The sequence below is a fragment of the Agelaius tricolor genome, unplaced genomic scaffold (assembly GCF_023055355.1).
Source record: "Agelaius tricolor isolate 1412-34295 unplaced genomic scaffold, bAgeTri1.0.p SCAF_4, whole genome shotgun sequence".
In the NCBI taxonomy this organism is placed as follows: Eukaryota; Metazoa; Chordata; class Aves; order Passeriformes; family Icteridae; genus Agelaius; species Agelaius tricolor.
In genome coordinates this window covers 36,852,430-36,876,861 of record NW_027269264.1, presented here as the reverse complement: position 1 = coordinate 36,876,861, position 24,432 = coordinate 36,852,430, and the positions used below count along the sequence as shown (strand labels likewise).

Here is a 24,432-nt window from a genome sequence, read left to right as displayed (position 1 = left end):
TGCTCCTGTTCTTCCAGTTTCTCTGTCTGCATCCCCTTTTTCCCCCCCATGACATTCTGTATCTCAGAATCAGATAAAGACAGAAGGCTTAAAATAGCTACATTCTAACAACTGTATTGGCCTGTATTATGAAATCATCAATTAAATAGATGACTTCTGTTGAAAAATGAACATTAAAGTTTCTAGTTCTAGTGATTTCTTTATTGTTCTGAAAGTGAGTACGTTTAAAGAGCTTTTAAGTGTTTTCTCGCTCTGTGTGATGCTGTGTGGGCATGTGGGGCATATACACTCATATGAAAGATGTGATGGACAGTAGGGATTTAATTTGCTATTTGGTTTTTACAATGCTGAAGGCAATAGTTTGTTTCTAAACTTAGCAATATTCCTGTGTTTCAGGAGGAAAGTGGTGTTGAGAGTGTTGGTGTTGGTGTGCTGCACTGCCCCTGTGGGCTGGCTGGGCTGGGTCTCTCTGGGTGAGTGAGAGCAGGCCTTTGTTGGGAGTGAGGAGGGCGTGGGGAGCGCTTCTCAGCATGGGGGGACGCAGCGGCAGGGTCTGCTTGGACTGGCACTCCGCTGCCTTTGGCAGCACTCGCTGCCCACTCAGACCTCAGCAGCAGCCAAGGTGACAGCTGTTACACATGCTGGTTAATGATTAAATCTGGTGTAAGCATGCAGTCTAGGTAGACAGGGAATACTGCAAAAAAAGAAGGACTAGTTCTCACTCCCTGATGAGGAGGGACTTGTGCAGAGACATGACATGATTCTCTCAAGCAAAATTGTCATAGAGGAGTTAGCTATTAAATTTGGACTCTTCTGGTCTCAGAGTAGTTGAACTTCTATGTAATTTTACTATGGAACTGCTACTTCATGGATTCATAAGGCATTATAAAAGACGAGACGAGTACATCTCAGAGGATACCTCCTTTCTCTCCTCAGTGACATAACTTCCATACCCAAGCAGAAATTTTTTTAAAACTTTGTTTCCACCTTCGCTTTCTGATACCAGTGCAAAGTACATTGACCTTAAGGTTATGCTGGAAGATGAAGCTGTGATTTGTTAATTTGTTACCCTGAAAGGGGAAGTTCTTGGGAATGGCTGATGTGGATGAATTAAAGAATCACTTGGCTCAATTTCTTTCTCAAATTTTTCTTTAAAATGAGGAAAATCTGCTGTTTCATCTCTCAAGGTAATCTGATTAGTATTCATGAACATCAGCCATGAAGCACGAGTTCCTCAAGGTGAAATAAATTAATCTTTGGCTTTCTCCTCCAAAAGTCTGTCTGCTGTGAAGTTACTTTCATGTCCTTGCTGTTCTCTTAACTCTTTTTGGGTCTATGTATTTAACCTTCTAAAACACTTTCCTTAGTTCTTTCCCATTTCTCCCATATTAAAAATTATGACAGGTCAAAGGGAGAGCTGTTTCCATTGGAAATTGAAAATGGAAAGTGAAAAACAATTTTATTGCACATTTAAGTTTTTTATGATGTAGAAATGAGTTTTGAGGATTGGTTAAATAAAAGCAGCCCCTTACTCAGCAGACGTCGTCTCTTGTGTGCTCAAGTGTGCTATTCTAGCTTCAGCTTTTGAAATACTTTAAAAAGTTTTCTGTTTTTTGAGCTCTCTGGAGTCACAGCAGAGAAGATTTTTGCTTGTGAGTCATCAGTCTGTTGTTGAGTGCTAGTCTGCTACACGTGCATAAGCATACTGGTATGTAATGGCATTGCACCAGTGTAAATGAGGGTTCAGCTGAGAACTGCAGGAGCTGCAAAGCTGTCATCAGTGAGCATGGGGTCCCCTGGAGATTCTCACTATTGGTTTTCATCCAAGAGGGATATAGGGATGTAAATTTCTGATTCTGTTTGGGTTTTTTTGGGCTGGTGCTAAAGAAAGTGATGTTTTACTTGCCCCCCCACTGATGCAAAGTCAGGGAGTATTGTTACCATGATGCTTTGTAAAGCTTCTGGAGCATGAAACTTAAGTTTTCTTTTATAATGAAGATCAGGCTTTAAGTACATTTTTAAAAGCTCCCCGGACAAACTTAATTCTTCTATATGGCTTTGTCTTATCCACATAACTTTTTCAGTTTAATTTGTGGCTTGTACTACTTGATATTGTTCTGGAGGAAGATTTAGGTACGTATTTTTTAGATCAAGTAGAGCAAGGAACAGGAGCTTCTGTCTAGTTTTTAGAGACAGATGATGGAATTCTAGAAAGCTTACAAAAATAGAGATCTTTGCTTTAATCCGGTGGTTTTGGGCTGTTTTGTTGGGGATTTTTCTGGGGTTTTTGTTGTTGTTTTTTTGGTGTTTTTTTGGGGTTTTTTTTGTTTTTGTTTGTTTTGGGGGGTTTTTTTTAAGGTTTTTTTTTTTTTTGGGGAGGGGGTGGTGTGTGTGTTTGGTTTTTGTTTTGTTTGTTTTGTTGGGGTTTTTTTAGTTCATGTATAAGGTGCATCTTAAGAAAGCAAGGAGGTTCTTTGTGACAGTTATTTTTTCTGGTAGACTGAAAGCTACAGACACAGAGCTCATCTGAATCATTTTAAATGCCAGTTTGTTGATCTCCTCTCCCTCAACTCTCATAAAAATCCTCCCAAAGTACTTGTGTGCTAGTTTCATTAAATCTTTTGGCCTTTTGGGTTATATTTTATGTTTACCATTGAATGTTAAATTTTGAATTTAGTATGGTAGTCCTTCTAAGCAGGAGGTAACATGAATTTGAATTTTGAGGAGGTGACATGAATTTGAATTTGAAAATTACAGTAATTTTGGAGTTGTGCTGTGATAGGGGAATGCTGAATCTGAAGACAGTTTTTATTTTTAATTCAAAATACTGCTTGAAAAAATGGCTTACAAGTTTGAAGGCTATGCAGTCATAGAAATGAGTGGAGAATCTCCTGAATGGAGATTTCTTCTTGAATTGCTTTATTACTTCCTAAAACAGAACTAAAATACTGTAGAAGTATTTCCCACTGAGATATTCCCTCATAATAATGCTTACTTTTACCTTAATTTGATGTGCTGCTTAGCTTACTTCGAAAAGTATTCATTGGCTAACCTATGAATGTTTTTGGTCTTAAACATACAGGTCTTAAACACAAATGACCTGGTATAGCCTCATTTTAAATCAAAACCCGACATTACTCTGTAGATTTTTTCCCCCATGTTTTTAATCAGTTGTTAAGCATAAATTGTTAATACTTACAAAAAATATACCACACCTAAATCCGAAATTGTAGGAATGGAGGGAGGATGACAGGGAGTTCTGTTAGGGCCACACAGAGACTAGAGAGCTGAGTACTGCATGCTGTGGTGTTAGGAAATCAGTGCAGTTCCAGGAGGTGGTTACAATTTGAACAATTGATCTGCATTTCACATATGAAAATAACTCTTTAAGATGTGACTTGAAATGTACTGGAAGATGGACAATCTGCTCTCTTCCTATGCTGTCACACTACAGAGTTTCATGTACAGGCAAGTTACCTGCTGCCAGCCATCATAAGTTGCTGTGTGACTGCTCCTGTTGATGTCTTTGCTTTGCCCCTCAGGTGACATATTTGTTAGCAATGACTGAAATGTGCTGCTTTCAGCCTCAGCTGCTCTCAGCCTGTGTGTACAATTCAAACTGTTGTAGTATGGCTTCAAAATTGACTTAATCTGATTTGATAAGAATGCATTGAGTGCATCTTGAATTTGATGTCCACTTACTGTCCAAAATGTGACTGACTGTAATCTGTTGCCAGTCAGTTCTTGCAGATATGGAGAAATTGCTAGGTTAACCTGCCGATTGTCCTGTATTTTTCTTGGAAAATTTTGTGATAGGGATGTCAGTGGTTCACTTTCAGCAGAAATACCTCCTGAGGTAATTCCACCAAAAATCACAAATTCTGCAGTCTTTTTTCAGTACAGTGACAAATTTCAGCTGGTCCTTGTGTGAGATGCCAGAGAAAAAAATCCTGCAGCTATATTCTTGAGAAGGAAATTCTTAACCTTGCTCAGTGCCAATGCTGCAGCATTATGTTGCATCTGCATCATTTTAATGCACCTTGATAAAAATAGATGCAGAACAGAAGCCAGTGCTGTGTGCATCAGCCCTCCCTACAACACACAGCTCCAGTAGAGGAAATGCTTTGAGACTCTTGAAGATTTAAGTGAGGAATGCAGAAGGAGTTGTATATTGAAAACACACTGCTGTCCCTGCAGTGGCCTTTTATGAGGGCTTCATTATTTCTGTTTTTCCTGATTGCCAAGCAAATTGTAGTCTATTTGCCATCTGTATGGCAGTTGTCTTCTGTTAAGTGGGCAGTTTTCCTTATCTCTTCTACACCCAATCCTCCCTCTGGGGAGATATCTGCTGATAATTGGCTATTGAATGTCACTGCATGACTGATAAGAACTACAGCATCCCATTGTGAGGGTGGAGCCAAGCATTCCTACCCAGATAGAATCTGGAGATTCTGGAACACCAGTGCAGCTTCTCCACTGGATTTCCCAGAGGAACAGCTGCCTCTTCCACTAGATCTTCAGAGGAAGACTGCACCCTTCTACAGGATCACTGCTCCAACAGAACCACACCTGACACTACGGGAGGACTGCAGCCACAATTCCAATTGGACTGCTAACAACACCCTGACCCACAGGGTGTCAGATTGTGTTCTGACTCTGTCAGTGCTGTTTTAGTTTACTGCATTGTTTATGTTATCTTTATATTTTCTTCCCTAATAAAGAGCTGTTATTTCTGCTCCCCTATTTTTGCCTGAGAGCCCCCCTTAATTTTAAATTTATAACAATTTGGAGGGAGGGGGTTTACATTTTTCCATTTCAGGGGAGGCTCCTGCCTTTCTTAGCAGACACCTCCCTTTCCAAACCAAGACACTGTTGTATACAACACAACTTGTTTCCACTGCTGTGCTGGTTGAATTGCTTTGCACTGAAAGTTGGGGATACCTTAGGGTGTCTTGCTTTGGTAATTGCTTATTCTTGAGTACTATAGAAGTGATAGATTCACAGCTGCAGAGTTCTGAAAACGTTTTAAAAATGAATCTTTTAGAAACAAAGTGGTAAATAGGAATGAAAAAGCATGAGACTGAGCCCCCCAGAAGCAGAAATCTTCCCCGTCCTTTTGTTTTTTAGAGATCTTGTTTCTACTCTTGCTTGCAGCTTACCATTTCAGAAAGAAAGTACATGCGTAGGTTTCTAGAGGCAAAGCCTTGCAGCTGTAAAAAACTGGAGAATGTCACTAAACTGCTGTATTTGAGACTTTACAGTTCTTTCCCTCATGCCAGTTGTGTTTGCTCTTGATCCATGAGATATGTTAGTGCTCCTTAGTGGAAGACCTGTTCAGCAAATATTCTCATGGCTAGTAACAGCAGAGCAGTTTCCCTGGATGTTGTGGGAGAGGGATACCTCATGGCATGGTTTAGGGACACAGACTGATCAGCTATCCCTGTGTCTCCATCCCCTGGTATGAGATGAGATACAGCTGGGCTCTGGTAGGTGCGCAGAGTGAATCTAGAGAATGTAGTCCTGAGCATCTCTGAGGAAGCATTTCCACCTCCTCCTGGGACACCACTTTTCTTAGAAAGTATTGGAAGCTCCTCCTAGGCTAGAATATAGTGATGGGAAGCAGAAAGCATTGAGGATCCTGATGTCAGAACTTGAACATCTCCTGGTATCACCTCTCCAGCTTTCACACACTAGCGTGTTTGTCAGTGGTAACCATTTCCTGTGTGAGGCGACATTAATGTCAGTTTAATGTGATTTTGTATATCTTGGGTTCATGTTGTCACATACGGCTTTGATAAGCATGATGATCTGCTGAGCTTGTCCTAGAGCAGTCTGATGCTCAAAACCACAGAGCACTCTATGGCAAACTGCTTCTTAATATTACAGACTGAGAGGGAATGACCCAGACCTATTATATTTTTTTGTAGCAAAAAGAAAACTGCTGTCATAGAGCAGAATCATGGCACACCCTCTGTTCATGTCAGGAGGCTGCTTTTTCTGCTCTTCAGAAAGAGACCACCAAGACTAGACTGGAAAAGAGAACGTGGTTTGCAGTTAGCAGCCCGAGCACAGTAACACTTGAGCAGAGCAAAACGGTGGGAGGTTAGAGCTTCAGGGTTACCTAGCAAACCATTAGTGTGTCTGACAACCAAAATGTGTACCTTGAAAAAGGAAAGAAGGGTTTGCTCCAAGAGGGGTTCTTGGACGCAAACCCTTCTTGCTCTAAGAGAGGTTCTTGGGAGATGACATGATACTGCTTGGCTAGGAAGGCAATTTTTCAGATTGATAAAAAAGTAAATGGTGACAGAAACAAACCTAAACTTTCATACAACAAAAACACTGTAAAAGACATGTCTGTGGGACTGTGAGGAGCAGCCACACTGGAAGGAGTTCTTGTCATGTTTTAGAAGTTGTAGACTGGTTGCTGTAGTTTTGTTGGCAAGTACATAGGAACACATGTATTGAGTTTGGGAAGGCGGTAAATGCTGTGTAACTTCCCCAGCTGATAAAACCTAGAAATATTTCTAAAAGTTGGTGTAATGCCTGGGAGAAGGGGATGATGGCAAATACTGGTTTACATATTTATCAGCTGAAGCCAGTATTTCATCATGAGCAGCCTGGTATGTTCCTCCTTCACCTTCAGCTTCATACTGCTGTTCCTTTGCCAACAGAACGTTTAGGCTCTCCCCGTGCAGTCTGCCACTGGACCGATGAAATCTGCTCCTCTTGTGAGTATGCAGAAGTATGCAAGCATGGATGCTGAGGAACAACAGAATACAAAGTAGGCTGAGATAATCCTTTGTCAACATTAAGCATGGTTATTACTAAGTTTTGCAGACTACAATTGTTGCATAATTTAAAAAAGATCCAAGCTCTCTACCAAAAAAAAAGGCAAAATACTGAGATAAATGAGTATGATGATTTAAAAGAAACAAACCATATACATTTTCATAGTTCAGACTCATTAAAATTCATGGTAAACCATGTCCAGATGTGACTGGAGATGGCCAAAGGAGAGGCTTATTGAATGGTGAAAGGGTTTTGAGATAGGTTTGGGGTTTTTTTATTTTATAGGAAGAGTCTATATTTGCAGTGGTAAATACTTACAAGTCTCTTTTGTATCAGTATATTAATGTTTCCATAAGCTTACATACAATATATAATAAAATAATGGAATAATAAGGTTGTCTGGTATCAGAGAAATTAGGCCACTTAGGGGTTTGAACTGTTTTTTGACAGCAGAGTGGTTTATCACCTCATTTCTACTATGATAGAGTTTTTCAGAATGCTGGAGGCCTCAGACAACTAATGTGGGTTTACTGATCCTCTTCTTCTTGGTTTACATAGTTTTGACAGTCTTGGTGACAATTCAGGTGCTGACTGTAGCTTCCTTGTTGGAGAGAGCTGATGTGCATTCTTAGTCGAACCAAAATAAACCAAAATGTGATTGCCTATCTTAGGAAGTGGAGGGTGAAATTCTGTGACTCACCATGGTGTCCGCCCTGACTCTTCCTGATGTGCATATCAGAAAGATTTAAGACTGTTTCTTAACTCATCTGAATCCCTTTCAACTTATGCATATATGGTCTTAGCTTATAGGGAGGCAGGAATTGTAAAAATCATTCAGTACTTCTGAATCTGCAGAGTGGTCAGCCCAAAGAACATTTCCCTATTACTGTCTGGTTCTATCTTTCCTCTTTTTTTTTAATATCTGAATGTTTGATGCAGGTGTTTCTGGAGTTATCTTCACTGCGCTCCCAAGAAGTAGAAATATCTTTGCTTTACAGGTGGAGAACTGAAGTGCCAGCAGATTAAATAACTAGATGATACAAGGTCTTAGACCCTGAGGCACTTTAGCCATGAGGTAATTTTTAGTATTTTGTCCTTAATTTTGAGAATTTTCTGTCATGTTTTTAAAGTGTAACTAACTAAAATAATCTTTACTACTCTTGCAATTCTAGATGCTTGCTTTTAATTTTGTTTCTGTAAAGTTCCCTTCTTTTTGTGTAGTTAATTTTACTGCTGCCAGTGGTCTGTTTGGCAGCTGTATCATCTGCATGTCTGATAGTTAACTGTTTAGTAAACCCCACAGACATAAGAGTATGTGCTGAGTGTAATTATGGTTGTTCAGAAATTCAGATTTAAACCAGAGGTGTGCGCTGAAGCACACGTATGATTATTATTTAGCCTTTTCAGGAGGAGAGCATTAAGGGTGACCTGTAAAGTGATTTAAGGATATTGTAAACTTGCAGTGCTGTGTCAGGTCATTGAAATACCAAGGGTAGCGTTAATGGATAGTGCACATAATATTCTTTTAAATACAATGTTTTCCCTTTCTGAAGCGGTTCAGCTGGAGAAAGATTATCCTTCTCAGACGTCCTGCCTAGCTATCCAGCACCGCTAGCAGTACGGGGGCACTGTCCCCATCTCCGTGGTTCAGGACAGCACCTAAGGCAAATGCTCTGTGCTGTGACAGCAGCACTACCTTGTGGTAGGACGTGGCTTGGCTTGTGGCTACAGTCAGCAGAAATAAGAAGAGAGCGCTCTCCAGCTGTGGTGAATCCAGGCTTATTGGGTCCCAGGGGAAACCAACAACCGAAGAGGCCGAGGGAGGGGTTGCAGCAGCTTATAAGGAGGGAGGGACACAGGGGAGGAGTCAGTCCTTGGATGAATAGGGTTTCAGAGGGGAGTGGGATACAAAAGATTGACTTAGGGAGAACACCAATGGGGATAACTTGAGCATGGGGTGCCAGCCCCTGAGCCAATCACTTGACACTCTAGCTGGAAGTTTCTAGAGAGTTCTAGAGAGAAGGGTGGGAGCGCCGAGTGACGGACAGGGCACCGGGGAAGGATTTGAGAAAGGGTACATTAATCTCCAAGGCAACTGGGGAGGAGTTGGGATAACTGGCAGCATAAAGGAGGGAAGGGAGAACCAGGGCAGAACCATTGCATGATAGGGGGAACAGAGCAGTCCAATTTATACAGACACAACACAGCACCTTTCAACTTCCTGTGCACCTGAGTTCCAGTTTGCCAGCTTGCACTGCATGGAGTGCTCTATCTCACTCACACTGTTATGCTGACAACAGATCCATCACAAGGGTTAACTGAAGCATGAAGCCAGATGGGTGCAGGAAAGACTCAGGAAATGCTTGGGTGTATATGTATTGCAAAGCTCTGAATTCTTGGCACCTGGTTTTTATTCACTGTCATTTAAATAATGATATTAAAGAAAATTGTGTGTTTAAAATACAGGAAGTAAACAGAATACTTGCCAGTTCTGGGGAGAAGCGTGTAATGTCCTTGCTGTGACAAAGACCTGCTAATTGGGTGATTCATTTAGAAAATTCAGCATGTAAATATTACAGTGGATGAAGTTTTCCATCTCACTGAAGTCATCATTTATACTGAATAAATGCTTTTCAATTCAGTATCACAGGAGTAAATTTGTTTAGACTTTGATCACTGTGCTGACCTCCATTAAACCTCCCCTGTACCCCAAAAGGCGTTTTAAGAATAATGAAAGTTACAATTTAGGATGATGTCTTTCCCAAACCTATCAGGATTAAAAGCTATCAAACAAAACTTGAGTTTGATTTATTTCTGTAGTTTATTTGACTAAAAATAGAGAATCCCTGAAGTCTGTTACCCAGATCTATGAGTATGGCACTGTGGTGTCCCAAGGAGGAGTTAAACGTGAGAAAATGGCATTTCTGTTAGAGGAGCATGTTGTTTAAGAGTCTTCAAACCAAAAAGCTGTGGTGGCAGGATAAAATGCTCCACTTAATTGCCTTTTAAAGATTGTGGGTTTTGGACTCTGTTTTCCACAATTAGAAATTTATGAAAATAAAGCAAAACCAGAGAAACTTAAAAGGGCTGAAGAGTATTTTTTTGATGTATGTATTTCAAACTCTATTTTACGTAGTCTGTTTCCTGTAATAAAGAGAAATTGTTTATGAATATTTTAATCTTTAAAAGGTAAAGAAAGAATGTGTGCTTTAAGTCTGATTTATACAGATTTATGTCATTTCAAAATATCAGAAACAAAATTTTAACTTTCCAGTGGAAAAACCAAAAAAAGCTTTTCTATTAAAAAAGGGTATTTTCTGCAATTGAATTAATAAACATTTTTTCTCAAAAAATATGACTTAGTTGACTGTAGCTGTGATCTGGAATGGATAGCAATAGCTAAGTACATAACTGTTTTAGAAGAATGATTGTGTCTAACTTTTCTTAAGAAATACTTAGGAATTGCACCGTGACCCTTTATAATGCCATTTGCCACATAGGCTGTTGCTGTTGGCTTATAAAGATGCTTGGTAAAATACAGCTGGATGTGTGTGACATCAGGAGAACGTCTAAGTGTGTAGAGTGGTCTAAACCAATGCATAAGTCTTAAGTGGTGATTGTTTCACATGAGTGCCCAGAACCATGGAAAACTTCATTATGACTTTTTACATATCTGTTGGATAACAGGGTGCCTTCACATCACATAGTGGTACTGCAGCCACAAAAATTGTTAATTACGACTTGAAAAGATGCTGTGATCCTCTTGGGATGCTGTTAAGTGCTGGCAAAAACGTACTTGAAGAACAATCAAAGTAGGATAGAATAATACTTCTTAAAACAGTATTCCTCTCCCCACCGCCTGGCATTTGTGGTAATGAAGCCAAAGTTCAAGCATCATGGTTTCTGGAAAATTACAGCATTTTTATTAGGTGTTTTCTGACTTGCTTACCATGCAAAGCAACACTTCTGAAATGTAGTAATGCTGCTCTGCTTGCCAAGATGAATGAAAATTCAGTGATAAGAACTGGGAGATGGTTCTTCTACACTTTCTCATTAGCTGGTTTGCTAAATAAACTCAGAAGGAGAAGCTAATCTCTAGGCCAGAGTAAATAGGCAGCATAGCTGTGAGCATGGTTGGCTCATTCCACTACAGACAGCAGAATGCTGGATTAAAAATAGTGTTGCCTGATGTGAATTCTGATGCCTGATGCAGATGATTGACAATATCTTAAACTTCCAAATATATTGTGCATAATCTTAGAGTCTTTCAGAAATGGAAGGAGATGCTGGGGCCATTGCGTTTCCTAAATGTGTTTGTGTTAGATGAGCTATAATAAACTAGATCAGTGGAATATTTTTTAAAAATATTTTGCACATTACTTCAAGTTAGAGTAATAGTGTTTATGTGTATTTATAAACATAGCTAAGAAAACTTGGAAGCTTGGCAGACATATATTGTACACCCACAAAATATTATTTTGTACTATGATTTCTTTAACATATTTTTACACTGAACATCCCAGCGAAAATCCTGTGCAGTCACCAGATGGTAATAAGCATCAACCTCAACCACTAGGGGGAGCAAGAGTTTAATTATTCTAATTAAGTGTCGTGATACTAATTAATTAGTACATCTTAAGCGCTGAATATACCAGTGAGATCTTTTAGCTTGACAACCTTTATAAAACAGTCTGTAGACTATCTACCGCCTAGGGCTTTTTTGTCCATCCTCTAGTGCTTGTCTGAAGTGTGATTATTTTTTTAGTTAGAAAGGCATATAACATACAGGATTTACAGTGATGGAAAATCCCTGTGTTATGATCAATAAAAGAATTTAAAACTTCTTTTCTGCCTGCCTCTTGCAGATTGAACCCATAACTCTGTATGTGAGGGGACATGACAGAATTTGCTGTTCTTACACTCTGATTCCTCATTCAAATCTCTTCCTGTTGTGGAAATGCATACTGAATGATGAAAGTTCTCCAAAAGACTTGACCAAGTAAAATAAATAATTTTTTTCAAGCTGTACACTGTATTTCAGGTTAAAATTTATTTTCTTGAATTTCTCATATCTTTTTTGCAGCCTTTGGGAAATGCCTCAACTAGCTGCATTTGAGTCCCTCAGTGCTCAGTTATATCATCTCCTTGCTCACATGAGAGATTTTCCTGCTTGTAGAATTGAGGGACATTTATTTTTGTGTCTATACCTCACATTAAAAAATCTATGATAATAGCTAAATTGTTTGCCTGATACCTGCCTTCCAGATTCTGCAATATTTATGCATATTATGACTGGAGGGTGGTTTTGTCCTTTGGTATAACTTGATGGCTAGCAAGGTTGTAATGCAAATAAGGCTGCTTTATCCAATGATAAATTAACCTGTTCCTGTGGTTACTTACCTCTTATGTCTTCTTTGCTAGAAAGGGTATATTTTTTTTCCAGCTCATTGATAGCAGTTTTACTTGTGTTAGATGAAAAACATAACCCTGTATGGTCTAGTAGAAATGTTTAATGTGCAGTTACTTTTTCAAATCTCTAGGCGAGTTTTAAAGTTTCCCTTACACATAAATTTTTCTGTTGTGGTAGTGAACTTATTACAATATTATTAGGAGATAGGTGGAATATTTTACAAATGTCTTGATACATAGTCAGCTGAGATGGTTATTGACCAGATTTGAAATCTCACTTGAAACGCTTTTTAGACAAACTGTTTCATGTCATACTAAGTAAAGCTTCTGTACCTGAACTCAGTACTGGTAGCAGCTGATATCCTGTTTGTCCTTTTCAAGGAGCGTTATGGCATGACAGCTTTGTTCAGCCATTGTAATAACTTCCAGCTATTTCAAGACACTTGGAAAATAGCAATAATTGAATGAGCAGCTTCACCAGTTCCTTTGTTAGTCATTGGATAATAATTATCTGACTAAAGAGACTCAAGTAAACCAAAACAAACTCCTCTCAAGTGATGTGTTAGCTCAGTTCTAATGTACCATTCTTCTAAGATGTTGATGAAGCATTTCTTTGTTGCTAAAAGATGTTATTTCATAATCTTTCTAGCCCATGAAAAGAGAGAAGGTGCCTCAAAGTGACCTGGTTTTTTTCCTGGTCCACAAATTTACTCATCTTTTTTCAGTATGAGGCCTATGCTTTTAAGATTTTACTAGTCTTAGTATCACTAAGGAACTCTTTATTTTCTGTATTGTTGCTGGTGACCTGCATTCAGTGTACATTGTCCTATAAAATTGATGAGACTTGAGCATTCTGTAATGCCTTTGGGCAGTGACTTCTCAAGATTTTCATATGTTTTGAAAAATGCCAGTGTTTATTTGTGTAATTATCCATCAGCATGAAGATAGTAGATAACCTTTGCATTGGAATATTATGTGCAAAATATTGATTTAGTATTGGTATGGCATTGTGGTTTTATATATGCACTTTCAACTTCCTAAGTAGTATTTTATGGTGATACTTAAAATCATTAATCAGAGTTATACAATTAAAAAGTTACTGGGGAAGAATTTTTATTGCTGTTAATTACTGCAGTAAATGTTGACATTTTGAATTTTTTTTTCTCTTATATGTTGAATGAGACTTTGCTAAGGATGCTTTTTATAAATTTGCTTTTGGAAATGTAATCTTCTTCAAAGCAAGCTTTTCTGCTTTCTGACTTGAGTGATATGATGTTTTTTGACTTCAAGTGAATATAAAAGGGAAAACTTAATGATCCTTATCACTTGTTTTGTTACTTGCTAGCTTATGTAACTCATTGTGATGAACAAAAGTCGTCACCCAAGTTCTGCAGTAAAGCATCTCCTAAGAGATGAAGTTGCAAGCTGCTTGTTTTTTTGCAAGTTGCTGTTCAGAGGACAACTTAAGCAATTAATGCTGTTAAGAACATACTTGCAGGTTCTTAACTTTGTTATTTTATTTATTTTTGACAACTGCAGAATTCTGTTTTAGTTGGATACTGAAGGAAAGTTGCTGAACATGCCAATAACATTTTGTTGCAAGAAAGTTACAGCTAATTGTCAACTATGCGTTTCTCAATATGACATAGATCTGTTCCTAATAATTTGGAGTTTTCATATTTTTAAGTTGTTATCATATTTATTGGTCAGGTTTTTTTGTCCAGTCCTACATGACAGAGGTAAGTAAATTGCAGTGGCTTATGGAACACATCTGTTGATCCCATGTTTGTAAAGGATAAGCAGCATTATCAGTATTGATAGTGAAAGAGGCTTCAATTTTAGCAACAACTGCTGAAAAAAAGTGGTCCTGCTGCCCATGCCTCTCTACCTGACCCTTTATTCCATCTGTATCCCTTGTATTGGGGCTGGTCCTGGGATTTCCTTCATTGAGCTGATTCAACTCACTAAATTGGGAGAGAAGATGTACTCTTAGATGCCCTGTGTAATACTAATAAGCTTGCAAAACCTCACTGTCCCTTGAGGTCTTTGCTTTGAAATCAGGCATTTCTGTGTCATGGAAAGTCACAAACTGCAGGCACCACTCTGGAAGCTATGTCATTTATTGTCAGGCATTGCAAAAGTCTTCACCACCATTTACATGTTTGGCTCTTAAAGGATAAGGCCTCTGCTTTGCTTTATGAAGCATATAATTTGTCTAAGGTAGTTGTGGGATGATGCTGGACTTCTTGCAGCTCTGCTCTTCATTTTCATACCTTTGTCAAAGTCTCTGTAGTGCTTTAATATGCATGTGTCCAGCAAGCACTTCAGAAAAATAATTACTAAAGTCTACTTGCTTTCAAGCCCGTGCTACAAACAACAAGACTGATTAGCAGGACTGTGTGTGCATGTAATTGTGCACAGAAAGCCAAGATGAAGTTATGTTTGGATCTACAGATCAGGGAATATGGGAAGCTATTGCTTGTGAATAGTCTGTACAGGATCTAGAGACTGAGTTGCAAGGGATTTGACCATCACTGTTGGAAGTGCACAGTGTTCACCGTGGATTGATCTGTATCCTGGTTCTGGCCAGTGTTAAATTTTGCAGTAGCCAGATGGGGGCATGGCTAGGACGTGAAGGTCCACCTCATATAGCTTTCTGGGGATGGGGGAAAGGGTTGGTGGAGGGAGTAATCAGATGTTCTCAGGAGTGTGAGAACTCAGATGCAAATAGTTCTTTTTCGTACACTCTTTTATGGTTAGCACTGTTACTGTTCATTTTAAATCTTGTTTCCAGTAAATTGTTTTTATCTAAACCTGTGATCTTTATGCTTTGCATCTTCAATTCTTGCTTCCATCCTGCCTCAAGGGAATGGGGAGGAGGAGGAGGAGGAGGAGAGGGAAGTGAGTGTCTATGGTTTGTAGAGTCTCAGTGAGAGCACTAAGTTGGGGAACACTATTCCTAAAACCATGACCCTCTGTTGCTATATATGTGGACAGAAACAGTTGCCTAGAATTTATCCTTTCTTCTATCCTATTTTTTCGCCTTTCTGCTTTTGCAAAAATCCAGCTTTTCAGATAGTGAAATCTGTGTAAGGCTTTTGGTATAATCATATCTGGTTGTACACAGAAGGGTTAAACTTTTTTTCCATCAGAATTTGTCTACTTGCAGCAATCTTATCTTTTTTCTGGTGGGTCTTTGCCAACATTATGATAGGCTAGTCTTGCTTAATTTTTAAAAGCTTTTAGAGTATGTTTCAGATTTGGAGACTTCACATCATTTTGATGAAGTGGTAGAGATTTTCACCAAGAAATTATGAGTTCAGTTTCAGTCCTGGGCTTGGAACAGAAAAGATTGGCAAAAAACGTGTATATGTAGCAGAGAAGATAAAGTTATGGAGTTCGTGGAGGAGGAGCTGTTTCTTGGTACTTACGTAGAGATTTGAGAATTTCCTTCTTATGCAGTTTTAAGGAAGGAGTGTTGGCAGCCATGCTTGCCCTCATGTGAACCTTTAAAACTTCATGCTCAGTATGCTCAGGCATGCCTCAAAGTGAAAATAAATGGATGAGAGTTTTCCTTTTACTGGCTGCTGTAGATGTGAATACTCAGTGCTAATGGAGAGGTATAAAAAGAGCAGTCATGCTGGGAAGTGCCCTCCTGTAGGGCACAAATGGACATCAGCCCAAGTACCAGCTTCTGCACCTATTTCAGCCTTTCCTGTACAAGAAAATCTGACCTGAGACCTAGATGAGGTTGTTTTCCCTTCTTACATGGAAATGGTCTCTTCTAAAATTATTATGTCTTTAAAGAAGTGTTTAATATTCTTTTGTGTTTGATCAGTGTTACCCTGATGTTTTCTGTGTCATGAGAGTAAATGGTGTTTGCTGGGGATTTTTACTAAAGCCTTTGGTGCTAAGTAGAGTGTGAGCTGTCTAATGAGAGTTGTCTCATCCCAAGTGTCATGTGAACCCTGCCAGCTCTGCTCTGTGGCTCTCAGATAAACAAAAAGGCAAGTGGAAATTTTCAAGTACATTAAAAGAAACCTCCTAGTTTTTGAACCCACAGTATCTTTGTCTATACCTGACCATCATTGTTTTCAACATCTGGAGTTAAGACATTATGGAATGACAAGGTAGTAGAGTAGTAATTTTAGAAATGCTTTTATTTGTGTACTGCTGAGATGTGAGGAAAAATGCTAGTCTAGACAGAGTTGCAGAGGGAGAGAGGAGAGGGCTGGACAGTGGTGCTGGAGTTAGGTGTGAAAAGACTGAGGACAGCAGTCAGCAGAGGCTAAAACAAGGAGTGAAGGTGGAATTTTGGGTGGTGGGAGTCAAGAAAGCAAACCAGCTGACTTGGGAGGCAGCTGGCGAATGGCAAAGAAGGAAGCAAAGGAAGAAAGTTGGAAGGAAGAAGGGGAAGAAATGAGTCAAAGTACCTGACGGATTAGGTCATTGTTATGGGTGGGAAAGGTACTCAGAGCCTTTCTGTACCCTTCTCTTGCCAGCCCGTGCTTCAGGGTAGCTTTCTCAAAAGAGGTAGCTGGCAATGGAGAGAGGCGGGTGTCCCAGCTTTCCGTGGCAAACGCCTGATGTCTGGAGTGGCAGGTAGCCAGTGTGACAAACGGTAATTAAGTACCTGTACCGTCAGTTCTCCCGGGAGAGGCAGAAGCCCCGGCCGTAACACACGTTCACTGTGAGAGCCACTGGTCCTTGACTTACAGTTCCCAGCCCATCCGAGCGCGGCCGGCGGGCGGCTCCGACCCGCGGGGGCTCTGTGGGTGTCGGGCGGGGGCTGTGCCGCGTCGGGCCGGCCCGCGGGGATGTGCCGGGTGCGGGCTCACCCGCGGGGGCTGTGCCGTGCTGGGCTCACCCACGGGGGCTGTGCCGTGCCGTGCTGTGCTGGGCTCACCCGCGGGGGCTGTGCCGTGCCGTGCCGTGCCGTGCTGTGCTGGGCTCACCCGCGGGGGCTGTGCCGTGCCGTGCCGTGCTGTGCTGGGCTCACCCGCGGGGGCTGTGCCGTGCCGGGCCGTGCCGTGCTGTGCTGGGCTCACCCGCGGGGGCTGTGCCGTGCCGTGCCGTGCCGTGCTGTGCTGGGCTCACCCGCGGGGCTGTGCCGTGCCGGGCCGTGCTGTGCTGGGCTCACCCGCGGGGGCTGTGCCGTGCCGGGCCGGCCCGCGGGGCACGGGCGGGGGGCTCTGACCCGCGGTGGGCGGGCAGAGCGGGAGCGGCGCGGCCTCTGCGCGGCCGCCAATGGCCGGGGCGGGGCGGCACCCGTGAGCAGCCGCACGGAAAAGTTTCTGTCGGTTCGGGTTGCTGCTATCTCTGCTCTCCTTCCGCCCCCTCGGAGGCTGGCTGCCTTCTCGCTCTCTTTCCCAGGGCTGCTGTCCCTTCCTCCTCTTCCTCGTCATACTATGGCACTGAGTTATTAAGCTTTCAGACGCAGAGAAATGGATATGTCGGACCCCAGTTTTTGGACGCTCGTTTCCAACTTCACGCTGCCCCACCTGCGGCGAGGCAGCCGGCTCCGCCGGACTCAGAGGTGAGGCAGGCCGCTCCAGGTGCGCGGGAGCGGGCGCTGGGTTTTCCCGGCAGAAGGGCCCTGGGAAGGGTCGGGACCCGCGGCCTCCTGGCTTCTGCTGGTCTGGAGCTGTGAGAGCTGAGAGCCTCTCCTTGCGAGGCCCTTAGTGGTGGTTTGTTCTAACCAGACGCTGCATAGTACTCTGCCTCCATTTATAAGATCTTTTGTTTTGTCCAGCCCTTCTACCCTCCTCTTTTTTTCCGCCTTAAAGACATTTCCAGCTTGCTCTCAAGTATTCGACCTTTTATTGGAAACAGATACTCTTTTTATGGGCAACTCAAGATAGCCTATTTTGTTCGGTGTTCTTAAAGGGACAGGTTTGCATAAGTACCTTTTTAAAAACAGGCTAGCTTAATATTTGTTAGTATAGGAATGGCCTTTTTTGGGTTTGTAGCATTTTCATTATTGTTAGGAGGAGGGGAAAAGGCTTGGAAATAGTAAACGTTGAGTAAAAGTTAAAGGGTTGTGCCATCAGTAGGGAGAAGACTGACAGGCTGTCATGTCATGGTCATTTTTTGTGCCATGGTAGCCCTTTCAGTTAAATATGTCCCTATAACAAGAATAAGAAAAAATGTATAGAAGTTTGTAACTTCGGTACACTAGTACCCCGTATGCCATTTTGAGACATACCAGGTGTCATGTTAAATCATGGGAAGCTTCTAACTGTGAAACTACCTTGAGTATTGGCTTATGTATTATCTTTGGAGAGCGTGTGTAGAATGTTTCTTTTGCTGGCTAAAAAGATGGCACAAAGCAAGCCGGATAGAGGCTTAGCAAAGTTGGCTTTTACTAAGCTTTCAGTACTTACAGTTGATTTTTTGTTTTTCAAAAGAAAGAAAACTACTCTCTGTTTAATGGCAGAAAGTTTGAAATAGGAAAAACAAGTGTCCTGTTTGATATAGATATTTACTGCAGGAATAGTTTTTTCATCTATTATTTGTGTCTCCTACTTGGGGTAGCTGAAAATACTGAGTTATTTTATCATTATTATCCCTCTCTTGTAAATAATTTTTCACTATTACACAGCATTAACTGAGAATTGCAATAGGCCATAAAGATTTTTCTGCTGAGAAATGTTAAGGTTTGTTATTCAAATTATCTTTACTGTTCTTACTCAAATTGGGTTTGTAACCTGTGTTACAAACCCAATCTGTGTGAAGACCTACAAATACTTTTTATAAATGTATGGCTGTGGGGCAGGTTGAGGAGGAGAGAATCTTCCTAGTTCTCACAAGAAGCATGAAATAAATACGTACCATTGGTTTGTTTGTTTTATGTATTTGGATGCCTTCCTGCTTTTCAGGCATATTCAGTTCTGTACTGGGTTTGTTGAAATACTTGAAAGACTTTTTAAAGTGGCCCTGAATATTGTCTCAGCATATCACATATATGGTATGTCAGTACATGCCATATATGCACTTACATTTCAGGTATTATAGTGATATTAAATACTTAATGCCCTCTCTGTAGCCAAATCAGTGTGTCACAGCACTGTGAAGTTAAAAAGTCAGCAGTAGAATTTCAAGGCTGCTTCCTCCTAATGGGCCCAGATATCCCTGCTTTGTCAGGTCGGTTCTGTCTTCTGAGTGGTGGGAAGTCACAGTCTGCTCTGTTAATGTCTCCTGGGGAATGCTGTCCACACACTTCTTCAGCTCTCTTAAAGGTGGACCCGCCCTCTGCCCCCTTTTACTCATAGTTCATTTACTGATGTAAGATATAAAACTTAAGGAGGAATAGAACTGTCAGAAGCATAAAACCCAGCATGGGCAGCACAGATTCTCCTAACTCTGCTGTAGAAATGGGTTTGGATTAATTAAGGTATGAGCCAGGTTTATGTGTTCTGTGCTGTGGCTCACCTGCGTTATCTTAACAGGCTCAATCAGCTGTAGCTGCAGCTGCATGTAAAAGCTGGACAGACTAAGCTTACTTAGCTTAACTTGCCACAGGATGCCTTCCCCTTCTTTCTAAGGGAGCTACTGGTAGCCACTTGTGTGTTGTGTAGTTTCCCAGGCATTTCAGATGCCTGAAGAGTAGGTTAAGGAGTGAGATTTGAAGGGAGTTTAGTTTCTGTCATCTGAATCTCCTGCTGGGCATAAGTGAAAGTTTTGGGTCCACTGATTCAAGAGAGGTTTTTTCTTAATAGTTACATTGTCTATGAAACTTTCCTAGCCTGGTGCATGCCTAGGTGCTTCAAGAAAACTTCTGAAGAAGCGTTTCTTTCTGGTTGTATCTGCAGTTCCCAATTTAAGAGCAAACATTTTATTGTTCACTTGGGCATTTTTGCCTCTCAGTTATGTTCCTTTTGCCTCTTCAATTATTTTTACCTCTGCTACTAGATTTTTTTGTGGCCTGCTAGACCTTGTTGTTTCTGTGAGCACTACTCTACTTGCTTAACACCTGGGATAATGAGAATTGTCTGCTAGTACTACAAATTTTGTGTCTTTGTACAGATTTACTTGATGTAATTATGTTTCTCTCTGAGGTTCTAAGAAGTAAAGAATGAAGAGATCGCATCCTTCAGGAGTTTTCCAACAGTTGACTTAACTGAATTTCAATTGCAGCAGCTCTTTGGGAAGTGATGCCTGAATAAGAAGTATCACAGCCTGACTTTCAAGTGGAGTGGGTTTTAAGGATTGATGGGTAGAAAAATTATCTTCAGTTATAAATTGGAGGCATTTGTTTTTCAAATCACTGAGACTGTAAGTGCCATGGATTATTCCATGTGCTTTTACATGAAGAAATACGTGTATCACCACAGAGAACTAGAGTGAGCAAGAGAGGGTCTCTAAGTGTAGACATCTACTTATAGAAATTGCTGTCTAGGTTTACAGATGGATAAGTGTGTACAGATATACTTCTTTTCACATGGAAAAATCACTACTTTCTGCTTTGCTTTATGATATGTATTTGGTTCTCTCTGACACACCCTTTGTGTCTGATTTTCTCTGTGTATCTTTCACAAAACCGACACACCAGTGATCCTTTTTGTGTGTGTCCTTTTCTCTTGCTTTTTTTTTTATGGTAGTTGCACTGGAACAGTGTTAGTGCAATTGTTCTTCCTTTGAGTTGGAGTGGGTTTTTTTTTCCCCAAAGGCATGAAATTCATGAATGCTTGTCCAGTTGCCTCTGAACCAAAGTAGACTCATAGATGATTTGTGTTGAAACTTCATTTTATTTGTTTGCAGTCACTGAAGTGGTAGTGAGTCTTTCATGACATGAGAATAAAATATTCATCAGTCATCAAATATGTGTTATGACAGTTCATAACCTTTCTGAAACCTTAGAAACAGTGGAAAATTATAACTTTTATTGGAAACAGAACTGAGTACTCAAACTTCATTGTAGTTCTGTTAGTTTTGGGACAGCATGCTGCCTGGAAAAGCAGGTCTTATGAATATCTCTTGCTTCATAGTTCAAATAGGCACAGTGGTGTTAAAATTACAATGTAAATTCTTGCTGTTGGTTTTTATGTAGATCTTGGTTTTTAACATAGTCAACGCAGTATACTAAAAGTATATTATAAACGGATTATTTTATTTACTAACAGGTATTCAAAGTAGTCCTGTTGATTTTAGAAGAAAACAATGTTTAATTATGTTGATGTCAGCTGAAACTCTGTACTAGCAGAGTTATTTTACTTCTGCATAAGAGTAAATATCAGTTTAAACTTTGTTAAAAAAGTTTCTTTTTGATATATATGTATTGTTTTTAATGTGTGTTTGGGGGTGTGGTAATTTGAAGAGCTTCACCATTTCTTGACTTTCAACTCCCTTCATTCGCCTTAGTTCCTACATGCAAGAGAGAGGAGCTATTATTCTAATAGAGGTTGAGTAAGTTTAGAGAAGATTGTTGTCCCATAACTGGGGGGATTAAGAAGTATGTTTGTGCAGACTATATGTGCTTCCAAACACGCTCTCATTGAATATGTTTTGTTAGAAGTTAATTCACTGGACCAGTGATCGCATTGTTTCCTCTACTACCTAGTGAAGTGTTAATGTATCTTGGTAATTGTATTTCCTTTCATTCACAGTAAAGACTGTCTGTTAAGGGGATAGTTTTACAGTCTCACAGTCAAATTTAACGTGTAGTTCTTATTTTGGTTGGTGTAATTGACCAATCTTTTTCTTCAGGCAATTAATGTATTTCAAGTTCTGCTTACAGTCTGAATGAGCCAACATTATTTCTTAGCTTCAGCCAGACTGGTAAGGATTCATCTGGTCATACTGCTATTTTTTGCTTCATTTTCACTCTGATAAAGTGTTATTTTATTAGAATTATGTCAAGATCATTAAGAAGTGACTGAAGGGTCTTATTTTAGAAAGTCTGAGGAAATTTGATACATGAACAAAATAAAAAGAAGCTTAGGAAAATGCTGGAATATGCTGAAAGAAGCTGTAATTGGTTTTGTTGGTTTTTTTTTTCTTTTTCTTTTTGGGTTTTTTTTTTTGGTTTTTTTTGGGGGTTTTTTGGGTTTTTTGGGTGGTTGTTTTTTTTTTTTTTCTTTTTTTTTTTTCTTTTCTTTTTTCCACTGTCATGGTTAATAGCTGCTGTGACATGGTAGGAGACAGTCTTTGTTTTTCTTACTCAGAGAATTTAAAGGATAGTAGTTCAGACATCCCTTCATGAGCTGTGGTTGGTTGGACATGCCATGTGGTCTAGGCACAGCACACAGAGATTCACTCTGTTGTATTTGGCTTACATCTGCTACTGATGTTCTGCAGTCATTACAGTTCTTGCTGTATTAGACTTGCTAGTAGTTGCCTCTTCTGCTGTGACTCTTGTCAAAGAGCTTTGAATTTTTGTCAGTGATAAGCTGAGTACCAACTTGTGCAACTGCACATACTGATTGATGGGCTTGCCTCTAGTAGCTCTTTGTCAAAGTTGGAAATGGTGGTCAGAAAAGTGGATTTCAAGGGAAGTTTCTGATGACTTTGGGCAGAGAAGAACCATCTGAAATTCAGCAAGGGCAAGTGCAGGGTCCTGCACCTGAGGAAGAACAACCCCAGGCACCAGCACAGGCTGGGGCTGCCCTGCTGGGGAGCAGCTCTGTGGAGAAGGACCTGGGGGTCCTGGTGGCCAAGAAGCTTCCATGAGCCAGAGTGTGTCCTGGTGGCCAAGAAGGCCAATGGTATCCTGGGGGGCATTGGGAAGAGCATTGCCAGCAGGTGGAGGGAGGTGATCCTGCCCCTGTACTCAGCCCTGGTGAGGCCTCACCTGGAGTGCTGTGTCCAGTTCTGGGCTCCTCAGGACAACAGAGACATGGAGCTGCTGGAGTGGGTTCAGTGGAGGCTACAAAGACAGTGAGGGGTCTGGAACATCTCTCTTGTGAGGAATGGCAGGGAGAGCTGGGGCTGTTCGGCCTTGAGAAGAAACAACTGAGAGGGAACCGTCATTAATATCTAAAGGATAGGTTTCAAGAGGATGGATCAGCCTCTTCTCAGAGGTGCTGAGCAGTGGAACAAGAGGGAATGGGCAGATATTGATGCCCAGGAAGTTCCACCTGGACATGAGGAAGAACTTCTTTACTGTGCAGATGACCATGCTGTGGAACAGATTTCCCAAAGAGGTTGTGGAGTTTCCCTCCCTGGAGATACTCAAGAACTGCCTGGACACAATCCTGTGTTATGTGCTCTCAGACTACCCTGCTTGAGGAGGCTGGACCACATGAGCCACTGTGGTCCTCAGGTTCCAATTTTCCCCCTTCTGTGATTCTGTAAATTTGTTACATGTTACTATGCAGGAATGGTAATGATTTTGTTAGTTGGAGATGGAGGTGGAATCACTCAGTATTTTGTGCCACTGTGTTTAGAATATGAAGATACTGATAACTGGTTTAGGTTGAACATTATAAATGAAGTGTATTAAATGGACCACACTGAAAATTATGTAAAACGATTGTTGCATGCAGTAGTTCTCTGTATTCACATTATCTATAGGCTGTGATGTTACATGTCATTAGAAGAGGTTTAGTAGGAATTAGATTTGTTTGGAGGAACACTGGGATGGCACGAGGAGAGGTGCATATCTGAGGAGAATCAGAAGGTTCACATATCTTTGCTTCAGCCATATTCAACAGGCCATGTTGCATTCAGTGATGGCTCCTGGCTTTTCTCTTGAGAACCTTTCTGAGGATTTTTTTTCCTTCGAACCTCTGCAAATTCACTAACTGTGGTCATTGTGAAATTTTAAAGCTTTTGATCTCAATCGTTTGACTTTGCCCTATATTTAAAATAAGGTATGAAAGAAAAATTTATAAAAGGCTACCCGCTATGAATTTTGTTTTCCTCCCTCAAAAAAAAAAGTTGAAAATGAGGCACTGCTTACAGCTTTATAAATGGCTTTATATGTGTCTATAGATAGATATAATCAAAGATTCTGCCTCTTCTAACTAGACTGGTTTAAAGCATAATTATTAACATTGAAGTAAATATGGAAAAATCAAAACCACATATAATCTATTTTATTAAATGATGGGTAGACTAACATAGTCCTGTGTAAAGTCAAGGGTGTTGACTGAAGGAACACCATTCCTGTTGCTGCCTAGTTTACTGAAACAAGCAATGTGAAGTGTTAAGCATTGAAATAATTTAGTTGAATAAAAATGTATATACCAGTTCTCTTAGTACTTGATTGTAGTATTCCAGAATGTGTTCCAGAAT

At 40.5% G+C, this 24,432-nt stretch overlaps 1 protein-coding gene across 16 annotated transcripts in view; it reads left to right on the top strand.

Moving 5' to 3' along the window:
* Window positions 1-24,432, top strand: part of MAST4 (microtubule associated serine/threonine kinase family member 4) — a 278,365-nt gene that overhangs the window by 158,892 nt on the left and 95,041 nt on the right. Inside the window, exon 1 of one of the 16 annotated variants that reach the window (XM_071425295.1) lies at window positions 17,535-17,734. The exons of 14 other annotated variants lie outside the window; for them this stretch is intronic. In XM_071425295.1, the coding sequence (XP_071281396.1) occupies window positions 17,643-17,734 (92 nt within the window). In that variant the 5' untranslated portion in view covers window positions 17,535-17,642. Of the gene's footprint in view, window positions 1-17,534; window positions 17,735-24,432 lie in introns of those variants that run through there. One more of the 16 variants, XM_071425293.1, reaches the window with a different exon arrangement.